General features: G+C 36.8%; 2 protein-coding genes across 11 annotated transcripts in view; one reads left to right on the top strand and one right to left on the bottom strand.

Annotated features, from left to right (window-relative positions):
- The first annotated feature begins 15 nt into the window (after positions 1-15).
- Positions 16-12,791, top strand: ZBTB8OS (zinc finger and BTB domain containing 8 opposite strand). 8 transcript variants are annotated; one of them, XM_072974861.1, is made up of 7 exons: positions 16-358; positions 7,402-7,426; positions 7,700-7,821; positions 8,182-8,264; positions 9,195-9,247; positions 10,825-10,861; positions 12,239-12,791. In XM_072974861.1, exons 1-7 carry the CDS (start codon positions 337-339, stop codon positions 12,323-12,325), a joined length of 429 nt encoding a protein of 142 aa, XP_072830962.1. In that variant the 5' UTR covers positions 16-336; the 3' UTR covers positions 12,326-12,791. The 8 variants fall into 8 exon arrangements, with proteins under 8 accessions (XP_072830962.1, XP_031539834.1, XP_031539836.1 ...); XM_031683974.2 differs by having other exon boundaries at positions 16-322; positions 7,648-7,821; XM_031683976.2 differs by having other exon boundaries at positions 16-322.
- A 7,557-nt stretch (positions 12,792-20,348) lies between these two features.
- ZBTB8A (zinc finger and BTB domain containing 8A) overlaps positions 20,349-27,726 on the bottom strand; it is a 48,585-nt gene continuing 41,207 nt past the window's right edge. For all 3 annotated transcript variants that reach the window (XM_072974858.1, XM_072974859.1, XM_072974860.1), the window contains one exon: positions 20,349-25,873. In XM_072974858.1, coding sequence (XP_072830959.1) covers positions 25,541-25,873 — 333 coding nt within the window. In that variant the 3' untranslated portion in view covers positions 20,349-25,540. The remainder of the gene's footprint in view (positions 25,874-27,726) is intronic.

The following is a 27,726-nucleotide window of genomic DNA, read 5'->3' on the forward strand; positions in this document are numbered from 1 at the left end:
GAGAGGTTTAATCCGCACGCTCCTGGGGGCAGCCATTTTCTTGAAGGGTGTTGAGCTAGCAGCTCCTTCGAAGTAGTATTTTAGATGAGAAATCTAGGATGCTTTCGGGTCTAGTTATCAACTGGGGGTAGGGGTGAGGCAGCAAGCAAAGGTCTTTATCACTCAGACCTAAAGGTTTCTAATTTAAGTATCCCTTACTCCCAGGTCGTCCAATTTAGTCATTAGAAATAACTTGATGAAGCAAGCGCAGAAAATGGGGCCTTGGACTTATAAAGATGTGCTCGAAGCGGTGGGACCTAGAACGGAAGCTTTCGCGGATTAAGTACGTCCGCAAGAATGGAGTCCTGGTCCTTTAAGGGTATGCGCTAAGGGGCGGAGTCTAGGGCGGAAGTTGTAAGTCACGGCCGAAGTCCGGCTGATGAAGGGCGGAAGTTGGGTTTGGATCCAAAGCCGCAATCATGGCGCAGGAAGGGGAAGATGTTAGAGATTACAATTTGACTGAGGAGCAGAAGGCGATCAAGGCTAAGTATCCTCCAGTCAATCGGAAGTACGAGTGTGAGTAGGTGGCTCACTTCTCTCTTTGCCCTGGTTTCCGGCTTCGCCTTCCATTTTGCCCCACAGGGTGCTTCAGGCAAATTCTTATTTCGCCCTGTATTGTAGTCCCTTCTGTACTTGTATGAGGGATGCCGAAGGGAAAAACCACATGATCTGAGAGTCGGGAAACCCAGGCTCTCACATTTACAAGTCTCTTGAAGTTTTTCTTTATATGCCTAATCACACTTCTTTTGTGGAAATTTTACTAGTGTATTCTAAAGATAACCGCGTTTTCAAACTTGACGGGGTTGTCGCCTCTCTGAATCTCTAGCAGTGAGATAGTTTATAGAGTGTGGCTAGGTTAGAGGACTCGGAAAACTGTAGGTAGGGGACTTCTAACTTGGTGTTTTACCTGTATCGTGTTGTTAGTAAAAAGATCTGGTTTTGCCATTTTTGGTTTAGTAAAAAGATCTGGTTTTGCCATTTTTGGTTTAGTGAAATTAGGCAAATCACAACCTCTCTGCATTCAGTTCCTTCATGTGAGAAATAAATGAGATAATAATAAATATGAAAGTGTAGTGCAGGCCCTGGAGTTCTATATATAAAAGTTAAGCTGTTATCCCGAAAGGTGAGTGTGGTTTGGGGTGCACAAATCTGACTTATTTTCCTGCTTAAAATCTTTCATTAATTTCCCGGTGTCCGACTATTTGCCACAGCATACTAGGCTCTGTACTTTCTGAACCCGGCATATCTCCCTAGGTCATTTTTCTCTCACTTAACAGTTTTTAAAAGTTACTTTTAATAGGTCCTATATATGATTCAAAATTTAAGAAGTACAACAGGTATGCAGTGAAAAGTAAGTCTTTCTTTCAGCCCTGATCCCCAGCCACCTAGTCTTCCTCTCCAGATCAACCATCCTTAACGTTTTCTTCTCTGTACATGCAAAGACGTACATTTCCTTTAGTTTGTTTAACCAGTTTCTGGTTGGTGGTCATTTATGTTTATACTCTTTTGCTATTAGAAAAAATACAGCAGTGAATTACTTGTACAATCACTGTTTGGCACACATGCAAATGTGTCTGGAGAAGAAACTTCCAAAAGTTACATTGCTTTGTCAAAGGATATCTGCATTTTTAACTGCACTGATTATTGCCAAATTGCTGTCTATTGAGGTTGTGCCAATTTACACTCTCACTAGCATTGTATGAGTGTGCCTTTTCCCTCACACCTTTATCAGTTTACTGTGTTACCATACTTTTTGGTCTTTTCCAATTTGTCAAGTGTCTTGTTACACTAAGTACATTTTTATTATAAGTGAGGTCGAAAATATTTTAGCATATTTGGAAGTATTCGTATTTCCCCTTCTGAGATGTGTACATTCATATTTTTAACCCATTTTTCCATTAAGTTGTTGGTCTTTTTCGGAGAAATTAATTTTTATGTAGTGAAATTTACTACCCTTTTTATAGCTTCTGGGATGTCATTCTTAGGAAGACCTTGCCTACTCTGAGATTGTAAGATAATTCTTCCATTTTTTTTCTAGTACATTTGAAAACTAAACTTATATTGGCATATAATATACATATAGAAGAGTGCACATAAGTGAATTTTCACAAACTTGATACACCTGTATAACTAGTAACCAGATCAATAGAATATTACAGCATCCCAGATGCTCCTCGTGATGCTCCTTCTCTCTCCCTGCTTCTCCCATTAATCTGACTTCTAACATGGTAGATTAGCTTTGGCTATTTTTGTACATTATCTAAATGGAATCATACAGTGTGTATTCTTTTTGTGTTTGGCCTCTTTTGCTCATATTTGTGAGAATAATATTTTTCCTGATAGTTACAGCTTGTTCCTGTTTCTAGTATTTACAATTTTTAAAAAAATTACATTTTGACTACCTTACAGTTAGGGTAAGGGGGAAATTAAGTATCTGATATAATTATTTTCCAGATGATTTACCAGATAATAAAACATCATTTATCAGCAGTCTGTTTTTGCCCATGTGATTGAAATGCGGTCTCTTTATTGTATACAGAATTCCCCTACCTATATTTAGGTCTAGAGTTGCACTTACTAATCTGTTCCTTTTTTCTTGCTCTCTTATGTGCCAGTGCCACATTTTTATTTATTGAGGCTTTATTGTATCTTTTAATATCTTGTAGGACAATCTCCCTCTCAGGACTTGCTTCTTTTCTGCCATTCTTGTTTTTTTTTCCTCTATATGTAGATAAAAATCAACTTGCTCAGATCCATAAAAATTACTATTGGTATTCTCCCCTAGCCCCTTTGATCATTTGTTTCATCTTCTCTTCGAGGTGACTACCCCATCCTGAGGTTCTATGGGGGCTCCACTCTGAGTCACCGCATTAGCATAGACTCAGGTGTGGTCAAAAGGGGCTCTATATGAATAATGAAAGACATTCCTGTCACTCAGAAAATTCCCAGGGTTTTAAGAGCTCTGTGCCAGGGACCAGGGACAAAGACCAAATATATATTTTCATTATACCACAAAAACATTAAATAAAAAGCAGCAATTAAGATGAGAGGAAGGGGGAGGGTATAGCTCAGTGGTAGAGAGTGTGCTTAGTGTACACGAAGTCATGGGTTCAATTCCCTAGTACTTCCATTAAAAATAATAATAATAATAATAAACCTACCTACCCCCCAAAAATTTTTTTTAAAGGAGAGAAAAATAAATTTAGCTTTTTAATTTTTTGTGCAGGAAAGACCTTTTGCTGAAAAATCCTGTTAACATTTTCATGTTATGCTTCATGATTACATCTATGAAGATGACTGTGCATTTATATGAATTACATTAACCTACTTCCTAATAATTGAATCTTTGCATTCCAGGAATAAATCCCACTTGGTCATTACTGGATTCTACTTGCTAACATTTTGTGCATAATCTTGGCATGGATGTAATGTCAGTCTGTGTTTTCTTCCAGCTTCATTTTTTGCCACTGACTGCCCCCAGATCTACCCGAAGCTTCCCTGTAGCCAATTTTCCTTTAAGACTCAGCTCAGTTGTCCTCCCATTTATTCGTTCAGCAATATTACTGAGCACCTGTTGTGTATCAGGTACTAAGTAGAAATTGGTAATAAATGGCACAAGCAGGCAGATAGAGATCATCCTTAGTCTCTTGGCACTTTAAAGTGTTAAGTCCTGTTTCCTTTGGGAATTCTTACCTGAACCTCTTAGCCGAGATTAGTGTATCTCTTACACTGTACTATAATAGCGGTTCTCAAAGTGTGGTCTGTAGACCCCTAGGGTTCCCCAGACCCTTTCAGAGGATCTGTGAAGTCAGAACTACTTTTTTATTTGGTCTTTTCACTGTGTTAATATTTGCACTGGTGGTTCAAAAGCAGTAAAGGTAGAAGTCCTGGCTCCTTAGCACAAATTGAGGCAACAGCATCCAACTGTATTGTTGTCATTGTATTATTTACCACCATGTACTTAGAATTAAAAAAAGAAAAAGTCACTTTTTACTTAAAAATATCCTTAATATCTTGATAAGAACTATTGATGTTATTACAGATAATTACACGGCTTTTTAGTATTCTGTTTGGCAAAGCAGGAAGTATGCTTAAAGTGTTTCTGCTGTATCTCAGTATTGATGATTACCTTGAGGAAAAGAACTTGTGTAATTGTTTGAGTTGTGGGCTGCTTTTTTTCATGGAACACTTTTCTCAAAAGAATAAAAAAAGACATACCATTGTTATTCAGACTTGGATATTTGGCAGATATCTTCTTAAAAATAAAGTGATCTGTCACAGCAAGGGAAATAACACAGTATTTGTTTGCAGTGATAAAATTCAAACTTTCAAGTGAAATCACAATTTTGGAAAACTTGTATTTGCCATCATAAGCTTGACAGCTTCCCAGTGCTTGAAGATTTTTTTCTGGTGGAGGTTGGTGGTGCTATTAACAAACAGGTTTTTTAAAAATTCTATATGATGTGTCAACATTATTTGTAAAATTCAATGAACTAATACTTTACCCAAAACCAATGTTTAATATTATATAATCAGGCATGAGTATGATCTGTTCTAAGCACAAGATAGAGCAATGGATTTTAATGTTACAGAGTGTGAAAAGTTCATTGTTACAGCTTCAGATTCTACATTGCAACTAACCCTTAAAAAATTGTCCCCTACATTGCAACTAACCTTTAAAAGACTGCCACGATTCTAGTTTGGTGTGATATCAAGAAAGACTATACAATTTTTTTTAAAAGCTGCTAAAATATGTCTCCCTTTTTCTCCTGCATATCTGTGAGTTAGATTTTATTTATGTACTTCAACTTAATCAACATTGCAACACGTTAAAAAGTCAGACATTAAAAATATTTGCAGACATGCTAAATGGTACCACTTTTCTCACTAAATTTTTTGAAAATATAGTTGTGTTTTATAAAATGTGAAATTCATGTTCAATAAAATGGGCTTATTATTTTTAAATGAATTGATAAGTATTTTTAAATTGTTTCAATTAAAATTTCTAGTATAGTTAATATTGCCAGATACAACCTTTATAAACAAAAGGTCTTTGGGGTCCTTAATAATTTTTATGGAGTAAAGATTTCCTGAGACCAAAAGATCTGAGAATCACTGCCCTACAGCAATCTGTCACTGACTTTTTAAACTGTGTTTTTAATTGAGATCTAATTTACATGTAGTAAAGTGCTCATATCTTAGATATGAAGTCCAGTGAGTTTTGATAAACAGATACATCTGTGTAAGGAACACTCCAGTCAGGCTCTAGAACATTTCTGTCACCTCCGAAAGTTCCCTTTTGCCCCTTTCCAGTCAGTTTTAGAGTTGCGTATAAGTGGGATCACACAGTATAGATTCTTTTATGCCTGATTTCTTCACTCGGATCAAAGATAAACACAGCTAGACATTAGAGTGGTGAATGGACTTTATTCAGTAACTGCTGGCAGTAGGGGAAAGAGCCCTGCTCCCTTTGGATCTGTGCAGAGGTGATTGGGCCTTTTAAAGGGAAAATGAGGGGTGAGGGGAGAGCAGGGGCTTAGCAGACACTGAGAAGTGAAAAATCACAAAGGTTGGTCAGTAGAAATTCGTTTAAGCCCTCAGTGTTTGCTGGCTGGCAGTGATCAAGTTCAGGATTCTATCCTCCCACAGGGACCGGGAGTCCTTCCTGATGATTACATTTCAAAGGAATGGCCTCCAGTCTTTGAGAAAGACACTTTGAGTTGTAAGAGATAAATATTCACAATTGTAAGCCCTTTTTAGTAAATGCGCTAAGAAAGGGAGGTCAAGGGCTTATTGTCAGGCTGGAACGAACAGTAAATTCTCACTCAGTGTAGAGCTTTCTCAGGCAGGCATTATAATGGTGGGGCTAGGGTGACGCTAGGAACACAGCCTCCAGCTGCTAGAAGCCACGCTGAAGTTTGGTCAGGTCTCTTAGTCCAGGGGGTTTGAATGGCGTTCTGTGCTGAGAGTTCTGCAATTTTCACTTAACATTTTTAAAGACACATGTTAATGAACGTATCAGTAGTTCATGCTGCTTTATTGCTGAGTGGTGTTGCATTGTATTCCTCAGTGTGTTTATCCATTTTCCTGACAGACATTGGATTTTTTATTTGGGGGAATAAAATTGCTGTGAACATTCTGATATTTCCACATACTTTGTGGCCACATACTTTCATTTCTCTAGGGTTAATACCTGTCATTTTCTTTACCTTGTTTGTCATCTCTATTAGTCATGGAGCCCCTTTGTGCTTAAAATGTATTGGATCCTCGGTAATATTTTTGAGTAAATTAGAGATAAGTTTGAATCTTGAATGCCACCAGAAGATGTGTTAAAATGTAAAGTGCACTAACCTGGGAGTGAGAAAATCTCAATTCTAGTCCCAACTCTGCTTCTAATCAGCAGTGTAGTCCTAAACAAGTCACATAGTCTCTCTGGATTTCAGGTTTCTTCTTGTAAGTGAAGGAATTCTATTAAATGATCTCTGAGACTTCTTTTCAGCCTGAATATTCTATGATCCTAAGTAGAAAGAATTGATAGAAGTCATACTAAGAGTGAAGAGTAGACTCTGAAATGTTGAGATAACAGATCAAGGGGGACCTTGGTGTTCCTGGCAGCTGTTACTTCCTGGTGTTCCCGTGAGAGTATCAGGAAAAAGCTTGTAATACATACTGTAGAGTTTGCTTTCCAAAACTATTTTATCGGCCAAGGATATCATTGAGGAGTCCTTCAAATGCAAGAAACCAAGAAATGAAAAAACTTGGCTTATGTTAAAAATAAAAACCTGTTTTGTCTGGGAGTTGGCTAGCTGTTCATGAAAAGGTGAGACAGGGAAATCTGGAATTTTCTGTCTTCGATGATGTAGTTCCCAGAATTTTGATCATTTACACAGTAGATATTTAGAAAAGATACTGACTTGTTTTATTGAGGAGAAGTAACAAAAGCAGCAAATGGCATTTGTTTATTGAGAAACTACGATGTATGAGACATTTTGTAAATAACCTTAGAAGACCGTGGCCCTCTGGAAATTGTCATTCATTTAAATATAAATCTTGTCTTAAAAAAACAACTCTTTAATATCAATATGCTAATATTATGTAACTATGAGTTCTTTTATTTAATATTAGTTCAGTTATTTAACGTTAACAGAATAACTGTAAATGCTTAGAAGAAATTTTTGAAAACAAAAAATAACCCTTAGGAAAGTAATTAGCTTTGGGGTAATGGTTAGTAAAAGGTGTGTGATCGGCCCACATTTTCTTGTTCTTCAGGGATGATGTTCTTAATAATGATCTAGAGTTATTTTCTTGTGATTTGCAAGTCAGTCTTAGTTACTTACAAGTGTTTTTCCTTCTCTCCCTCAGATTTGGATCATACAGCGGATGTCCAGTGAGTATAGCTGGAGTTTATGCCTTTGTAATTATGTGCTTAAAACAGGAAGGCTGATGTTTTAATCTTGATGTCCCTAGTTTTAATTTTTCTCTGCCTATTTTGGTTCCTTTAGAACATGAAAATGAATATTTAAAAGCACCCAGTTTGTGTCATTAAATTGATTGAGGCCTTTGGTTTTGTATTTAACATGTTGATTTTATTTTTTCTTTGCTGTCAAGTTTTCTCTCTTGCAGCAATTACATTACACAGGGCATGAATGCATTTCTTTAGGTTACACGCATGGGGAGATACTCTGGAGGAAGCATTTGAGCAGTGTGCGATGGCCATGTTTGGTTACATGACAGATACGGGGACCGTCGAGCCCCTCCAAACAGTAGAAGTGGAAACTCAAGGTAACCAGTTTGTTCGTAAGGAAGAAATTGTTATACAAGTGTTCAGTATCCTACATAATTTCTGTAAATGTTCACAGTAAGAACAACAAAATTGATTATGAGCTTGTTCTTTCAAGTAGCCCAAGAAATTCATTGCACTGTTAAATTCAAGCAAGTTTTTAGAGATGAGAATTATTAAACACCATACCATTGTGGGTTTTTTTTTTAAATTTTGGGGGTAAGGTAATTAGGTTTTTATTTATTTATTTATTTTAATGGAGGTACTGGGGTTGAACCCAGGACCTCGTGTGTACTAAGCAAGTGCTCTACCACTGAGCCATACCCTTCCCTCTCATTGTGGCTCTTTTTGATCCTGTGTAGGAGATGACTTACAGTCTCTTTTATTTCACTTTTTGGATGAGTGGCTTTATAAATTCAGCGCTGATGAGTTCTTCATACCCCGGGTAAGCAAAAGTTTTTCTTTTTTACTGAGCAAATGGATTCTTAGTTCATATTTTAGAATAAAACTAATGATTTAAAATAGAACATGTGATGCAAAACCTAGCCACAGAGATATGTAAGATGATGATTTGCAGAAATTATAATAACCATAGGCTTTTCTTGGTTAACCTGAGTTTGCCCTTGTATATGCATTTTGCATTTAAATCTCTTATTACAAACTTGCCACTCATCAGGATTGTATGATAAGAATGCACCTACTGTCCTCACTGTCTCTATCTGAACTTTTTATGTCTCCTAAGTTTGAGCTATATTTATATCCATCCATATGTTTCTTTTGTCCCATTTGAAATTTGGCAGTTCTGCCATCTTGGCCTAAGTTTAAAAATTGAAGCTTTTAGTTTTCCTTAAAGTGAAAAAGGAGAAGCCAAATGGAGATTACTTATTGCCATCAACCTCTAGAAGGGAACGCCTCTCCAGCATCATTGTTATCTGACACACATGGCCTTCCTTGCTTCCACAGTTCCTCCATTCTCTCCCTGCCCAGCTCCACTACGTATATTCTTCCAACTGGGTCATTTGTCCTACAGAATTCAAGTGCTTACCATATTATATAAAGATAGGCTGAGAGTTTTGTCAACTATAAATAAATAAAGTTAAAAAAACCCCAGAGTGATTGAAATCCTGTCATCTTCCTCTATGTATCTTACATAAAAATCCTTTTGACACATATTTATAGACTGTACATTTTCAAGAATACTTCCCTTGAGTATGTAAGGAAAAAACCTTATTTCTTTGAAATATTTAGTTTATTGTTCTGTTTCCTTTGCTTCAGAGAAGTTGTATGCTGTTATCTAGAAAAAGTGATAACTAGGCAAGTTTTAGTAGACAATCTGGTATGAACATATATTAAAAGAAAAATTTTTTTTCTTTAGGAAGTGAAAGTGCTTAATATTGATCAAAGAAATTTCAAATTACGGTCAATTGGGTAAGTCCTGAAAACCTTTTAACTAGTAGATTTAGTTTAAGTAGAAGATGTTTAGTTACATTCTTCAGTGAACTCAGTGGGCAGGATGAGAGATAGAAATGTTAAGTCAGAAGACCAATTGCAGCCAGTAGGGCTTTGCAGGTTAAGCTTTGTGAGATACCTAGGAGCAAGGGTTCACCTCAGCTTTGGAGAACCAGAAACTTGCCAGAACAAAGTTGATTTGGGTTGTTAAACCTGATGCCCAGTGTTTTGATTTTTAGCACAAAGAAGATACCATTGCTAGATGGCACAGATAACTTGCATACAGCCTAGCTTGGTGGTGGGAAACACTGGTGCATCTTGTAGATCCTCACACCTGACTCCATTCAAACCAGTTCCTTCTATTTACACGTTGGTCACTCCACCACCCAAATCTGGGTGACAGTTGTGTTTTCTCAGGGGCACCCGATCCACAGTGGGCGATCAACGTGTTAACAAGTTATACTTTTCCTTCCAGAGTCTGCAAACACTTGATTAGGCCACTTTGATTGGATTTGATGTTTTCTAAGTTTGTTCAGTCACTTAATGATATCTTTAGATTATTTCCATATGAAGCCATCTTTTCCGTGTTATGTTGACTTTTTAAGTTTCTTTTTGTAAAGTGATGGATAAGAAAACACACTTGTCCAAGGTCTAAGGGTATTTTGCTAATAAATGGTTGAACAGAATTTTAAAACTTTGCTCTTCCTGCTACTGCTTCTGCTGCTGTGATCTTCAGCCATGTTAGTGTTGAAGAGAGAGAGGATACTTACCCAAGTTCTCTGAGAGTACCTTCCTAGGGCCAGGCCTTCTACGTACAGACCATGGACATTTTTTGAAAGGTTAAAAAATATAAACCAAGTTCAGACCGTATTACAGAATCTAGTATTTTGCTCAGACCTGCTTTCTCCAGTAGGAGATACTATTTAATTAGTTCTATAGCCCTGAGTTTAGTAAAACTTTTGAACATACTACTCTATTATGAACCAATATTTATTATTGTTTCATATAAACAAATTTTTTTAGGCGGGGAAGGTAATTAGGTTTATCTATTTATTTCTTTTGGTAGAGGTACTGGGGATTGAAACCAGGACCTCGTGCATGCTAGGCATGCACTCTGCCACTGCACTATACCCTTCCGCTATGAACCAGTGTTCATTAAACAATGTTTATTGAGTCTCTACCTACATGCACTATACGAGGACACTTTTTTTTAAATCTTTTTTAATGAAGAGAGGTAATTATATTTATTTATTTAGTAGAGGTACTGGGAATTGAACCCAGGACCTCATGCATGCTAGGCATGCACTGTGCCACTGAGCTATACCCTCCCGCCGAGGACCCTTTTTAAAGAGCAGCTATCAACTTTGTTGAAATGGGTAAGTCCCTCAGCAACTGTATCTGTTGACAGTTAGAATGAAATTAATAGCTCGCTCCCCCATCTGCTTTTGGCTTTCTAGTATCCTAACCACATTTATAAGGCTTATTTTAAAATATGGAAAGAGAACAAATGTTAAATTGTGGAAATCTTAAATCATGTTTTACTTTTCCTTCTCAAGGTGGGGAGAAGAATTCTCATTGTCCAAGCACCCTCAGGTATGTTTTTAAATCCAGCCACTAAAAACACCACCTTACCGTAAAATCAGTATCTATGGCAGTTAACTTGCTAGTTCTAATAAGTTGGTGTCAAGTCCTACATCTTTCTCAGACTTCTCTGACCTGTCTGGATACATGTTCAAACACCGTGATGTCACACATCGGATTTGGAGGGTTGGGAGTCAGTGCTTGGGTGATAGGGTCGTGCTTGTTATAGAGGTTATGGGGCTTAAAAGTCCTTTTGTCTTTTTGAACTTTGATATCTTCCCCTGTAATGACGGTATTGGATTGGATGTTCTCTAAAGTACCTTCTCCCTTTTGTACTTCTCCAGATTCTGTGTTTGCCAGCATGTATGGCTTCACTCTATACTATTCAAATCTGTTGGAATAGGAGTAGGCAATTTGTTTCTGATGTTTTACACTTTGTGGGCAGAGAATGATGCAAGGGCAACTACTCAACTCTTATGTTATGTATGGCACTAAATAGACATAGACGATACATAAATAAATGAATGTAATTGTGTTCCAGTAGAACTTTTGAATCCCCCCTCAACCACTTAGAAATGTAAAAATCATTCTCAGTTTGTGGGGCTGTACAAAAGTGGGTGGCAGGCTGGATTTGGCCTTTGATTTGTAGTTCGCTGACCCCTGTGTTTAGGCCAACGAGACCTAAATTAGTTGGAGGTGACTGGGACATCCTGTTTGCTTCCGGTAGCTGCAGTAGCATTTCTTCAAACACAACATAATGAAATGAAGCCTGGTGAGGGGGCTCAAGGGAGAGAAGCAGAAAAAGAATAGAAATCAATAGGGGGGTAGCATGTGGAGTGAAAACAAATTATTTTTGTAATATAAATGACACCGTGGAATTTTCCTTTGAACACACTATGTTTGAGGTGCCTATTAGACATCTAAATGGAGATGTTGGATAACAGTTGTTTGTCTGTAGGATGATTGTCCTTCAGAGAAGGGAATGGGCTGAGTTCCCAGGGCCCAGGTTAGAATGTAAGGAAGAAGTCTTGAGAAGGAGCCCTGAGCCAAACAGTAGGAAAGCTTTGTGTTATTGGGTTCAACCCATTTGATGAATGAAAAAGCTGATGCCCAGAGAGGTCGAACAGCTTCCATATCCAGGTACAAACAAAGCCAGGACTATAGTCTGCTCCATCTCCTAACTCCAGGTCAGTGCTTTTTCTGCTGTGCACATTTGCCTCTCATTTTTACTGAATCAGTGTATAATACTATATTTGGTAACTAATTGTTTCATGTGAGTCATCAGAATAATATTAAAATTTTGACTTCCTGCCATTTGTTACTAAAGTTAATGATTCTGATTTTGATATCCTTTCCCCCCCTTTTTTTTCCCTTTAACCCCAACTTTAGGGAACTGAAGTCAAAGCAATAACATATTCAGCAATGCAGGTCTATAATGAAGAGAAGCCGGAAGTTTTTGTGATAATTGACATTTAAGATACCAAAAAAAAGAGAGAGACTCCTATGAAGAACTGTTTTTTGTTTTTGTTTTTTGTTTGAAAAGATACCATGATACCATAACATAAATTCTACCATATCTGTTAGATATGGAGATCTGCAGAACAGAACTTTTTAACTTGAAGTGTGACTTTCAGAAATGGAAAATCAAGGAACAGCCTTGGTCTGTGTTACCCAAGTAATCAAATTTTAAAGGATTCTTCAGGTGACAAATACGGTTCCTCCTATATTAATTCCCTGGGTAGCAGCAGGTGCCTTACAACCTGCCAGTGGAATGCAAGCCATCCAGCGTGGTCCCAGAAAGGATCATTGAAGTAAGGGCAACCTGTGTTCTTATCTGTGCAGTTTAAAAAGTAATTTGAGAACTCCTACAACCAGTCTTTTGCTTTTCATCCAAATCGGTTAAGACATATTTTCTATGTATATTAAAAGAGGTTGTGTTTTACATTGCTGTGGGACAGAGCCATCCTGTATTCCAGCTGATTTTCTTAGATGAAATAATTATAGTTGAACAATGGGAAGACTTCTCTAGAAAGAGCCCTAATTTACTCTCACTTTTTTTTAAGCACTGATATACTGACACTTTCCTATTTTTCCCGTAAGAAAAATTCGATGCATTTACAGATGGGCTCTTCTTTCTAACATGTAATTTTATATTAAAGCCAGTATATTTATACAATTAGAGAAGAAAAAAGAATTTTTAAAAATTTCTTTGGTTTTTAAAAATTACCTAAGTTCTTCATTACTAACAAGACAGGAGGCCAGGAAAATAACTTTAAAGTTATCTGAACTTTCCAAAGTAGATAATTTTTCAAAAATGAAAGTGCTTTCATTTGACTTGTAACATTGTTCCATTCCCTGTTGGTGAGGCAGTTATCCTTGTGATGCAAGTGTTTGCAAAGCTAAGGGGGGTGGGTATACCTCAAGTGGTAGAGCGCATGCTTAGCATGCATGAGGTCATGGGCTCAATCCCCGGTACCTCTAAAAATAAACGAACCTAATTACTTCCCCCCTGCCAAAATAAAACAATTAAAAAATAAAGCTAATTTGTAAAAAAAAAAAAGTGTGCAAGCAAATATTAAAAGAGTTTGCAAAGTTGCTGCTTACTCACTGGTACATGAATAAAAGCTGCCACTGGGTGGTGCCAGATGTCATTATAGCATGCTGAGTTTTGCCTAATAGGAAGAGATTGTGAGCTTTCTTGGTGTTCTCTCTGAGCACTGCATTATTTTCCTCTGGGTATTTAACAGAAAGTAGGGGTAATGGAGACTAGGCCAAGAGCCTGTGGTTTGAATAGCAGCTCTTCAGATGGCTACACAGCAGGATCACTGAGGTAGCACTCCATCTTCTTTGTCCTCTGGCACATTTTCTAAATTTAAATTGTGGACCTCCAAGCAAAAAAAAAAAAAAAGTGTCTAGAAGAACCTTTTAACCTTTTGTTAGGATGAATTTCCAGGCTGAGATGGGGCTCTTTTTTTCATCGCCTTTACACATCATGGGCTACTTGAGGGGGTGGGGGTTGATGGTGAAAATGATCAGTGGGATATCATTGAGGGCAATGGGAGAGCCGAAGTCAGAGTAAGAGCTCTTGGGATGTATTAAGCCAAGTAGGGTGCAAACTTGGGTACAGACTTGACTAGGAAAAAAGTGTAGCTGTATCTCTTACCACCAGAGCTGTATAATGGGGTTTGGTAAAAACAAGTCAGATGTAAATATGCAATACAAATTATATTTCCATATTTATAATCAATTTATAATTCATTACAATTTCAGGTACATTTTATAATTTAGTTTGTGTTCGTTTTAAAATATGCTAAAACAAAGGTACTAAATAGAAAGAAAATGAGTATGTTACCCCTTAAAAATTTTTTTTTTATTTTTAGGGGGGGTAATTAGGTTTATTTATTTATTTATTTTTAATAAAGGTACTGTGGATTCAACCCAGGACCTTGTGCATGCTAAGCATGCACTCTACCATTGAGCTATACCCTCCCTGGCCCCCTGAGTATGTCTGACCCCTACCTTGAGTATGTTACCCTTTATAAGTATAATGATGGCATTTCTGATCCAGCAGCAGCAGCACACATTTTATTTATTTTTAGTTTATTTTTTGAGATGCTTGCACTCACCAGATCGTTCTCCTAGTTTCAGGTATGTGTCTTATCCAAGGGAACAGATACCCCCATTGCAGAGCTAATTCTACCCCATAACATACCCACTCCTCTTCACTTCTGTCTTACTGTTCTCTTGTCTGGGCTGCTGTTCTCATTTCTGAAGATGTCAAGGTAGCAAATCCACTGCCCAAGCAATCAGGCAGGTACCGGGAATGGGCTGTGGGTGTTGAGCTGAGGGTTTATGTGGTGGTCAAGCCAGCAGCTGCCTCTTAGCTCAAGCCCTTAACGCTAGTGGGAATACAAGCCTAGTGTGGCAGTTTTTCATGACACCCCGGGAACTGGGATTTTTATGTGAAGGCACCTTAATTTTTGGAAAGAAACCCAAACCACTGTGGGTCATCACAGTGAAGAAGAAACAAATTGTAGGGGGGCTGAATCCAGTCCACAGGTTGCTAGTCTGCAGCTCTGCTTTACAACCCAGCTCAAATCACACTTCATGATGCTTCCCTAACCATTTAGTCTTCAGGGGTCTGAACTATGCCTTTCCAGTTAGCTTTAAAGATTTGCAGCCTTATTCAATTTTACAATTGTTTAATGTTCACTAGTCTTGTCTCTCTAAATAGAAAGAAAGCTCCTAGATAGCACATAACAGTTACTAAGTTATGACAATGCTCAGTGGATTAAGCATCTTTAGAGCTACATCAGACTCAGACAGAGACTGCAAGGTCAGCTCCTGGAGCTGGTCTACAAGAACATGAGAACCGCAAGTCACAAGCCTCAATTCCTAGTCTTTGCTCTACTGTTTGACCTTGGACCTACTTCCTCATCTATGTATTACAGGTATATTTTAGTGATTCCTCAATTCCTTTGTAGTTCTAAGTTTCTGTGATCAGTAATATTCTAAACAACTGAGCTGAGAAAGAAGGTAGCTGTTACTGAAACAGTTTTCAGTTATTTAGCCTAAAAGGTCCAAATCACCCCACCCAAGGGGGAGGGTATAGCTCAGCAAAGAGTGTGTGCTTAGCGTGCACGAGGTCCTGGGTTCAATCCCTGGCACCTCCTCCAAAAATAAACAAGGAAACTTAATTACCCCCCCAAAAGAAAAAAAAGACTTAAAAACTGAAAAAAAAAAAGTTAGCTTCAGAAGATTTGAGAATTCTACACTGAAACTGAGAATTTAGTTTCTTCCTCTAAAAAAACCCAGGAAATTGGAAAAGATATCCTCTCCAAGCTCCTTCTAGAGCAAACTTCCTCAGAATTTAGTGACTGTGGGACTTTTTCAATGTTGTTTCCCATATAATATGCTCTGTACATTTTCTTGTTTTGTTTGTACCTATAAAATGAACAGGTACTTAATGCTGAATTCTGGACATGCAAGAAGGAACTCTTAGGGCCAACATACTTATTTTGTCATAAATGCATATCCAGTTCTTCTCTGTACAAAACATTTTTCCAGATGCTTTCAGTGTATTACCCATTTGTCCTAGCAATTCTCTGTGTAGTTCAGTTGTCCTACATTTTACAAATGAGATCAGTGACACCTAAAACCATCTGGCTAGAAGAGGCAGATTTGGGACTTCAGATTCTGTTCACTACATTTATATAATATCCTTTAATGTATAACAAATCACATTTATGTTCTGTTGTTCTTTTGATCCAGATGGTAACTGTGAGGTTAGTACAACAGCTGTTATTACTTACATTTTATATATAAGGAAAACACTTAACGTCTGGGTGATATTTGTAAGGTGCAACTCAAAAACAGATGATTGACAAAGGCTGTCCCAATTTCTCTTGACACTCTGAAAGTTCAAAAGCTAATGTTATTTAGCAAAAATATTTTGACTATAGAAATACATCAAGACAAGATAGTAGGAAATAGTGGGCTTACATTGTTTTTATCCCACTGCCAAATAAATACAGAACTATGTGTTGTTTCAGTTACCTCCAAATATAAACTTTCAATACATTAGAATCATGGATTCATATCCTGCCTCTGTCTCTCACTAGCTATCTGACTTTGGGAAATTTCTTTTTTTTTTAAATTGAAGTGTAGTTGATTTACAATGTTAGTTTCAGGTGTACAGCAAAGTGATTCAGTTATACATACATACATATTTTTTCTTTTCAGATTATTCTCCATTGTATGTTATTACAAGAAATTGAATATAGTTCCCTGTGCTATACAGTAGGTCCTTGTTTATTTTATACATAGTAATATATGTCTGTTAATCCCCAACCCCTAATTTATCCCTCCCTGTCCTTTCCCCTTTGGTAACCATAGTTAGTTTTCTATGTCCATGAGTGTTTTTGGTTTGTAAATATAACTTGTATCATTTTTTTTTAGACTCCACATATAAGTGATATCATATATTTGTCTTTGTCTGTCTGACTTACTCCACTAATATAATCTCTAGGTCCATCCATATTGCTGCAAATGACATTTCATTATTTTTATGGCTGAGTAATATTCCAGTGTGTGTGTATGTATGTATGTATGTATATGTGATATATGTATACCACAGCTTCTTTATCCAGTTACCTGTTGATAGACATTTAGGTGATTTCCATGTCTTGACTATTGTAAATAGTGCTGCTATGAACGTTGGGGTGGATGTATCTTTTCGAATTAGCGTTTTCTCTGGGTATATGCCCAGGAGTGGGATTACTGGATCATATGGTAAGTCTATTTTTATGGGAAATTTCTTTAACCTCTCCGAGGCTCAGATTCTTCAACTCTGAAATGGAGGTAATGACTACTCACAGACCAGGTGTCCCCAGCTCTGCTACCATAGTTAAGATTCTTATTTTGTAAAAGAAGAAAAAGGGAGTCCTTTTGAAATTATACTTGGAGCTGCAGAATTTAAACACTACTGTGTTAACATTTTTGAAGATTTTGGAGGTATAGTGGTTAATAGCACAAACTAGAGCCAGATCATGGGGGTTCAAGTCCTGGTTCTGCCACTTACTAACTGTCCACTTTGGGGCATGGTGCTTAACCTCTGTGTGCCTTAATTTCCAAATCTTAAGTGGTGGAGATAGTATTTACAGAGTTGTTGAGAGAATTAAACTCAAGACAGTGCCTGACACATAGTAATGCTTGGTAAGTGAGGGCTAGTACTATTATTGAGACAAGCATAAATGCTAACAGCCCCCTTACTTTTTCACCTTAATTTTTTAAAAAGTCCAGTGCATTTGGCTAGGGGGTGTGGCCAGCCTCAAGGACAACCTTGGCAGCCAGTGCCATTCTGTTAGTCTTTCTTTATGAGGAATGGCGAACAAAGCCACTCCCTTCTGCTTCTCCTGCTTTCTCTTCAGACTTAGTTTCTTTTTCCACTTCTCTGCTCCACATTGTTCCCTGTGTTTTCTTTCATTTATGAGTTGAACTCTTTTCAAAAGCTGACTGTCCCTTTATGCCAAACCAGGTGCCCTTCCATGGGGCTCCCTTTCATTTATTGTCCCTGATTCCCTTGCAGCTCACAATATTAATCATTCAGGGGGCATATCACAGTGAAGAGAAAGATGAATCAATTTGGGGCACTTTGTTTCTGCCTCTATCCATGTTCCCGTGGCCTCTCCAGGAGTCTTCTATCAGTACCAGTGCAGCCACCTGCTGTCATCCACCATCAGAGTTCACGCCACACAACTCAGATTCTTTGAATTTTTGTCCAGATTCTTTTCCTCTTTGTTTTTATAACAACTTTCTTGAGATATAATTCACATATTATATGATTTACCCATTTGAGGTGTACATACAGTACATAGTATGTTCAGTTTTGCAATGATCAGTTTTTAGAACACTTTCCTCATAAAAAGCAGCCCACTGCCTTTTAAGCACTCACCCCCCAGACCAGCCCTCCAAGTCCTAGGCAACCACTAATTAATCTACTTTCTGTTCTACAAATCTGTCCTGTTGTCCAGATTCTTACTGCCAATCTCGTCCTTTTTCAGTATAACTGAAAGTTTTCCTCTTAAGCTATATGGTTTCATCCCACCTGCTTGATTCCTGCTTTACTGGGTCTTCTCAGTTCCAGTGAAATACTTAGACAACATTTTAAATTACAAATACAAATTTCATAAAGTTCCTTAAGTCAGTTAATATATCTAGTAGTCAACTCCCTTTTAAGTTGCAAGCACCTTAAGGAGCAAGGGAACTGGCTTCTGGTTATTTTGTATCTTCCTTGTACCTTCCATCTTTAAATGGTCTGTTTCAGTGACACATCCAGTTCTTCCTGATTCCAAAGTCCCTGGTGACATGCTCCTCAGGGAGAGATCTTTAATATCAAGTTTTCATATCCAAATTCCCCATTCCTTGTTGCAATCAGTAGTGCCCTTACCCTCCCAGAGCCCACACTGGAGTTGTCTTGAGCCCCTCTTAGACTTTCATTCTCTGCTCTCAACTATTTGCTAGTTTTCCTTAGTTATATTGATAAACTCTCTTCCTTTCGTTGTGTCTCCTAATTGGATGGCCTTTCCGTCATTCAAAGCATAGCTCAAAAAAATTTTTTTTAAATATAGTATCGCTATTTTGCATGTTGGCATTAAGGACCATTTTTGTTATCTGTATTTGTTTTTGTGCAAAAACAAAATTAATAAATGTGATACTCTCCCCGCCCAAATTATTTGTCTAAATTCCATCTAGGAATCTGGGTGCTTGGAGGAGACGGCAAATGGTAGACGGTGAGACACTAGTTGGATGAATAAATGGACGTACTTCTGGCACTTGGTCCTTTCTACCTCACATCATCATTGGCCATGTATGTGTCTCTCCAGCTGGAATGTAAAATTGCTCCAGGACTTTATTTCTCTCCCTTGCGTGTGACAGGGGTTCCCGTAGTCTTTATAAATGCCTCATCTTCCAATATGACGATATTTATATCTATGTCTATTACCTAAAGGTAGGAGTTTAAGCCTCTGCTTCCAGTTTCCTTTTTTTTTTTTTTTTCCAGTTTCCTTCTTGAAACTTCCTAACTTGGTGAACTTGACCAAGTCTTTTCACCACTCTAAGCCTTGGTTTCTTCATCTGCCGTAATAGTGCCTACCTCTCATGGCTGTCAGGCTAAAACATTTGTTGCTCTATGTTTCTCTTTAAGAGTGATGACACCCTCAGAAAGAAAGAAGGGGAGGGAAGGAAGAGGGATAAACGAAAATACATCAGTGAAGGAGTACCAGCTGCATCTGGCGAGCTGGGCTGCAGACTCCGGGATCTCATCAGGGCTGCTACTCCCAGCGGCAAGGTGAAGCGTGCAGTCCCTGCTTTGTGGGCAGAGAGGGGCGACGCCCGAGGCAGTGACGCGCGGTGACGCACGGACCGCTACCTGGGAACAACCGGGGAACCGAGAGTCGGGGTAAAGCAGACTACCTCCCCCCTGGCGATAGGGCGGCGGTTTGGGGCGCCGCGTGGGCTCGAATCGTGATAGCTTTGGGGTCAGGTTTCAAGCCTCGGTTTCCTCCAGTTTTAAATACGGAGGTGTGGGTGCCTATAGAGACCTTGCATCTAGTGGGGAGCCGGCAAACAGGGCTGTTTATTGGGCGCCCACCACTCACATCACATTTTCTATTTACCACCCTGCCCCCCTAAAATCTAGCTGTAGGGGTGTCTGGTAGGTGGGGGCCCTCTCTGGGGGTCTAGCCTAAGCGCGAATAAATGTCGCTGCTGCTCAGAGAAAAACCCCAGACTTTCTTTTTTTTTTAAATACGGTCCCGAAATACTGGGGCGTCTGGTGCCAATGCTTTTAGGCGCCGTTTCCCACTGCTATGTCCCTTGTGGATTTTTTCCTCCAGGGGAAGAAAGTTTTAAATCAACTCAAATATGCAACAAAAGGCACATTATCTCTTTTATTTCAGCATTTAACCTTTTTGAATTATGCAAGAAAGTACTACGTTACTGGATGATTTTTTTTTTTGGTTGATTAAGCCATGGTGTCTGTATACACAATACTGCTGAAGGGACATACTTGTCAAGTTCGAATTGCAAACATAACCTCAAACGTGGGAATGAAGATGGTAATCTACTCAAAAGTCGTTTCAAGGTTTTGTTTTCTTTTTTTAATGGCAATACTTGAAGTAAAGCAAAGACCTTTATTTTTGCTTCCAAATTAATCCTAAAGCTTCTTTAAATAAGACATCTTGGTTTTGAGTCCTATTTCTCTAGTATGACATTTAACTTGAATAAAAACTAATTTAATTCAGTTCATTGATGGGATTCTAATATGTAGCAGTTAAGCCTCAGAATGCTTGGAGAGTGTTTTGGTTTTTATTCAAAAGCAAAGAAAACATTAAAGCATGTAAAATTTCAGATTATAGTATTTCAGTCACATATTCCTAATAGTTTCTTTATTACTCTGATGTACTGTCTGAACTCCCAGAATGCAATAGGCACCCATAATTAAATAAAAATGCAAATGCATCCCAAAGCAAAAATGGTCTATTTTAAGACTACCCACTAATTTAGTGTCCATACTATTTGACCCTAATAAAAACCTTAAATAAAGGAACATACACAATATCTTGAAATTTCACAAAAATTAGTATTTTCTTGGACTGGGTATCCATATTTAAATTTTTTTCCTTACTTATAGGGGTGAGAACCAGTGGACTGGAAGATGAAATGGTTCCACTGTCCATCCTTAGCATCAGTCTATCTGGGAAGGACAGAGGGAAACCTTGACTAGGAGACTTATTTTGCATATAAAAAAATACTGGGATGATTTAAAAAAAATACACTCAGGGCCCGTTCTGCCAGAAATTCTGCTTTACTGAGGCATCTGTATTTTTAAAGCTCCACAAGTGATTCAAAAGTGCATCCAAGGTTGAGAACTACTGATCTAGGCAGAAATGTTCCATTTTTCCCCCTTACGGGCTGAATAAAAATGAGTTACTTTAATAAAAGAATTAAGTAATTGTAAATAATAACAAGGAATTAAAAGATTTTCCCAATGGGAAGATCAAGAAACTATATAATGGATATGTGTATCTAGAAATTGGAAAGAATGAAGTAAAGTATAATCAATTCTTAGATGTACTTTACAAGCTCTATTCAATGTTTGCAAATAATCTAATCAAGCCCAAAGGTAAAGAGGTGACCAGCACTACCCTGGTCACTGGTTTCCTATCTCAAGGTGTTGAAGTATGCCATGGTTTTTGCATTTGTGAAGAAAACAAAAAGGGATGGGGAAAAGTGTTTATCGTGTTTTTAAGTAAGTACATTTCAAAATATTTTGACATTAGAAGTTAAAAAGCCCTGTGGCTTCTCCTGTCTGTGGCTTATTGCTTACTAACACATTTCACTTTTTGTTGGCATTAATACAAGTACTTTAGGGAGAACGCTGACAAGTTAGAAAATGAAGTTTACAGATTCTCTGTAGATTTCATTTTTCTGGTCTATTCATGGCTCCATTAGCATGAATAGTTAAGAAACTTCTGTATCAAAATAAAATATTAATTATACTTCACAATATATAAAGCAGCTGGCTAAACAATGCCATTTGTATGACAACCTGAATTTTTGTCATTGAAACTCTTGTAACCAAAGTCACATCCTTTACATAATATTTATTCTGTATAGGATTTATCCACACACAATGACATCAGCTTTAAAACAATTGGCTGTTATTTGTATAAAATCATCTTTTAAAATAAAGTAATACATAACAAACCTCAGTGAATTAAGCTGATATTCTAGGATTCAGAAAATCTGGTAATTCTAATTCCTAATTTTTGCCATTGTTTCACTGGGTTGTCTTAGGTAGGTTGCTTCACTGTTCTGTGCCTCAGTTTCTTTACCTTTCATGTGATAAATGTCCTATTTTATAGATATAAAGAATAACATAAAAATCATTAAATTCTTTGCAAATATAAAATGCCATATAAATGATAAATAGTAATACTGATCCACTCTAATATAAAATAACATAGAACTTTCCATTTATAATCTAAAGTTTGGCCCTCCAGTACCACTATTATCACCCTTCCCAGTTAAACACATCTTATGCCGTTCTGTTTTTAGTGATTTTTCCAGAGTATTAATAGTAGGACTCAAAATATATATAACGAATCTAAGTGGAAATTTCAATATATTTTAGCATGACTTGGCAAAATAACTTTAATGAATTGAGCTCTGAGCTCAAAAGTAACTGAAATTTTTCATCCATTAAGCAGTAACTTGGTCATATAAAAGAGTAACTGTGATTTCATCACTCAGACAAACAATATTGAAACATTTGTTCTTAAGAAGTCTGGAGATTTGATAACTATAGGAGGAACCTTGTAGAGGAAAGATGTGATCTGCTGCTCTAAGAGACGCTATGGTTACAAGCTTATATACGCAGTGAGTAATAGGTGTAATGAGGTGAGGCTGTAAAGCTCAAAGGGAATTCAAAAAAGTGATCCATTTCAAGGTGCTGCACTCAGCTCTGCAGAAGGGTCTGGGGAGAGTCTCGCAGGAGGTTGAATCCGAGCAGCTCTGACTTAAGTGTTTACCTTAAATGTTGATCTTCTCTATGAGACAACTCATTTCAATAAAGGGCTTCTTGGGTAAAAAAAAATCTTTTAAACCACTGATCTAGTCTGTTTTGCTTCCTCCAGACACTAGGCAGTACTGCAGTGGTGCTTTATTTTTGCAAAACTTCATCCCATCAACCAGATATTCTTTTGACAATCATAGACTTAGAAGGGTGTTTAGAAGGTGATAAACAGCATTCCTGTAAGAGCAAACTTTGGTCTAAACAACTTCCATTATTTTCCTAATATTAAAAAAAAATCTTGGCATAAATAAAGCTTATATTAACAGATTATACCCCATGTAACATTTTCCCACGTTTAAGAGCTAAAGAATTCAGTTTTTTTAGAAACCATTATTAGACAGTTTCACTCAAGAAAAGAACTGGTCTCTAAAGTCTTAAATATATATTATACGATAACTGTAGTTATTTACAACTTACAAACATGTCACGAATGTTCTTTTATGGTACTAAAATGATAGAACAGATGTGCTGTCTAGTTTGTGAAATTGATAGCTCTTTTGTGGGGATTGCTTGGTGCTTGTTATAAACAATTATGAGAAAGCATTATTTCTGATAAGGCTCTACACGTGCTGGTGGCACTATGTTCAGTGGACCTTGCTGGGATTCATGCTGATGTTTGCATGCAGAAGATAGTAGCATCAAAGAACATTTAGATCATAGACTAAAGTGCGTTAGAATATACACATGCAAGCACTACTTCATTTCTATAAAGCTCAAATCAGTCACTTTTCCTATTGGCTCCAATGATTAAATATCAGATTATAATTTTGAAAGATGTTACCACCATCTGGTGAGACCAAACAATGACAAGTCGCACTATCATTTGGTACAATTTGTTAGGACTCCTGATTCAGGAATGGTCATGTTGGGAGACAGTGAACTCATTGCATACTAACCAGTCTTGAAGCAACTGGAAATTTACCATCAGGGGAATCTTGAAGAAAATCTCAGAATTACGTACCATAAAACAAAGTGGTTATTCATCTATTTGTAAAAAATATTTAAATAAATGAACCATTTTAGCCCACAAATTGTTATCAAGGACAATAATTAATTAAAGAGTAAGAGAAGATAACATAAAAAGTATCTGGAGGTATGTCATGGCAATTAAAAATACAGTATAATACATGGAGCCTCTATCAAAATTAAATAAAACAAGCTTAATTGTGATAACTTCCCAAGACCTTTGTGAAGGTCAGTTCTTTACTTCTAGTATTTAGATTTTATCTTTATAATTTGACTGTAATTTTGAAATGTTTCATAATTCCTATAGGGGAGGAGTTTAAACTCAACTTTGTATCCTAGGAGAAAAGTTTGTTTTGAAAAATTATATAAACAAGATAAGCAAAAATGTTTAAAGAACTTAAGAGAATAACGTGTTCAGATAATTTTATATATAAAATTTACATATAAATAAGAAAAACATATCAATAGATACTGTAGGGACAATACTTAGCACTATCTGAATAACTCTAGTTCAAGATATTATATGTTGTTGAAGATGATTAAATTCCTCTTCTTTCATACTTTCTAATTTTGATAGGCTTCTTTTTATAATTATTGCAGATTGGTGAGGTTTGACTTCATTTCTTCATCATTTCAGGAGACAATACAGGGAAAGACAGATGAAAGACAGTTTAAAATCAAAACCTGTCCAATCACTAGTCCCCCACTTAAACTTTCTGACGTTAATGTCTTCATTTGCAAATCAGAGACAACAATATTTACCTTGCTGATTAGGTGGGAAAATGTGTGAGAGAGCACTTTATATATAATATAGCAGTATATAAATACTAGAAATTATTCTTAAGAACTGGTAAGAACCTCCAGTTTTCTTTTCTTTTTCTTTACAAAGAGAGCTATATTGATAAATCTTCAAAAACTACCTTGACAGTATTAGTTTTCTGCTTTAAGAAAATGATTTTTTTTTTAATACTGGCTACATAAGAGTAATTTTAAACTTAATGACAAAAATGTCAAATATGAATGATTTCAAATATTTTAGATTTGTCTTCTGCCATAATCCTAAAGTATTTACGATACTGGAATAATGATAGGTCGTTTAAGATCTGAATTTAATAGAAAGACTAATTAGTTTAGTCAGGTAGGGTACCAGACCCTTAAATGTGCTCTTACCTGATTCCCTATGAAAATTCAATAGTGGTAATTTATATGTTTTTGAAACACCTTCAAATTATCTTATATAAAATTTGGTTGTGGTGAATTTACTTAAAATATTTTCTTTGAAAAGTTTGCTAAGTAGATCTTCCAATTAAAAAAAAAAGATTATCTCTGTAATAAAAGGAAGACAATTAACTGTTCATCCATCATGCCAGCTCAAGCTAGGTCTTTCTCTCCAGTGCAGCAACAGATTTTAGGGCAACAAAGTTCAGAATGGATACAATGGCCTGTTTACAAAGCATGCAAGTGGTATCAGGTCATTACTTTTAAGTCAGTTTGATAATTTGTTAACCAGACTGTGACCATGGAAAGCAAGAGATACGGCAAGTCAATGTAAGTTGCAGACATGCCAGCTCTGTTGGTTCACATTCTAGCTACCTAATGTTGGGCTTTATTTCCTTTTCTTCTTCTTCTTCACTGTCATCCACCTGTTGTATGACCAGATCAGCCGACCCATCTTCTACAATCTCCACGTATGATCTATTCTCATCTTCACCCAAGTGCCACCTGGAATCCTTATCTCCATCTGATGGGGACATAAGATGCTGTTCAGCTTCCAAATCAATGGGGAGACTGTCTATGCCAACTTCAGCAAGGCACTCGTTACAGAGTCTGTAGCGCCTGGTTCCTTCCTGTACCACTTGACCTGTTAGATCAGTCACATGGCGTTTGCATTTTCTGCAGATTAGTTTGCATGCCTGGTGAATCTGTGCAGAGATTTAAATAGTGTTAAAGATTTTTCAAAAGCAGGACAGTTTGATATTCTAAGTACCAGTTCATAAACTTAAGATGTTCAAAGCTAAGCATTAATATTAAATTAACATCTAGTCATTAGAAAAAGATCACAGGTTTTTGTGATAAATTGATGTTACAGAAATATTAAACACCAGCTTCATCTGAAAAATGTCTGTTTTTATGATTAATATTACATACTTAATTTCACATATCCTTTAATCCAATATTTTTATATCTGAGGCAACAATGGACACCTTCTCAGAAAAATAATAATTGCAAACAATATAAGTCATGTACTATTCTAAGGATTTTGCATATCTTACTTCAGGGAAAAAAACTCATTTCATGGGAGTATTAATTTTTTGTATTTTGCTAGAGAAAAAAAATCCCAAATTAAAATTTATCAAAAAAAATTTTTTTGATATAAGGATTACTTGCTACTTTTATTAATGAAAGATCTAGTAGAAAGAGGACTGGACAAGGAATTGGAAGGCAGGTTCTAATCCTGGTTTTGTCATTGACTAATCTTGTCATTGACTGATCTTGTCATTTACTAACATGTATCTTGAAGCAAGTAATTTAAAACATTATAAACCTGCTTCAAGGGTGACTGTCAAATTATTTAACAACTGGTCAAGTATGGGCACCACCCAAACAGAATAGAAGCCTGACTATCAGAATGGACACTGGTTACAACCACCCACTATGGTGGTTCTGCCACCTGTCAGCCTATTATTAGCTCTGACTGCTTCCTTATTACTAATGGGGATACATACCAGGTTTTGAGGATCAAATGAGTTAACATTTGTGAAATGCTTTGGGAAGAAGTTGTAATTGATGAATAATCGTATATTATAGTTAGCAATAAATAACTTTGTTCAATAGCTGTCAAAGCAGTAGATTACAGATTCTAATCTAAAAAATTATTAATAATGCCAAATTAAGTTTTCAGCATATTCATTTAGATAAAGTCAGAATGGTATGAAAGCAGGCCGAAGTACAAACACAGGTAGTCTCAAAAAGCCCAAGGAAACTAATGCAGTCTGGTAGAATATCTAAGAAAATGAATGGAACCACTGCTCACTATAGTTACTATCTTCTGCTTAACCACTGACATATTAATCAGTAAATGTTGAAAGTACACAATTTGAGTGTAGCTTTATTTCTCCTGAGATAGTATCAGTATTATGGTTATCCTATGTGGCACTGACACAGATTCATGTTCATCACCCACCTGCCCAATTCCAATACAATTATGAAGACGAAATTAAGTGAAACACTACAATGTTAAAACTGAAAACATCATGAACTTATTTTAAAAATATGTATTTTCTAGCTCAGAAATAATCTAAAAAGAATGATGTCTTAATAACAATGAGCACCCTAGATGTCCAAATTTTGGTTTCTAATTTCATTCCCCACTAAAAGGCACCAAAGCTCCTTTGAGAAGTGGCTGATTCCGGTTTTGTGGCAGAGGAAGTACGATATGACCCTCAGGCTCTTTTGGAGCCAGAGAACAAGGACACTTAAAAAATGTAATGGAGGTGTGACAAAAGGACACAAGAGCCAGCTTCCAGTGTCCCTACTGCACAAAGTTTGAAAATCTAAGTATCAAAAAGAATAATAATTGTTATGGATTCAAACACAACAAACCAATGAAAATTCATGAGACTCTATGCTATTTAAAAAAACAAAGTCAACCAAAATTCATGTATCATTTGAGGCTACTATTAAGTCAACTCTTTACTTTGAATATTGGTAATTAAAGGAAAATAATTAACATTGATCCTGCTTTTCCTATAGGAACCCTATTTCAAAGTAACCA

This window comes from Vicugna pacos, chromosome 13 (assembly GCF_048564905.1).
Source record: "Vicugna pacos chromosome 13, VicPac4, whole genome shotgun sequence".
Classification (NCBI taxonomy): domain Eukaryota; kingdom Metazoa; phylum Chordata; class Mammalia; order Artiodactyla; family Camelidae; genus Vicugna; species Vicugna pacos.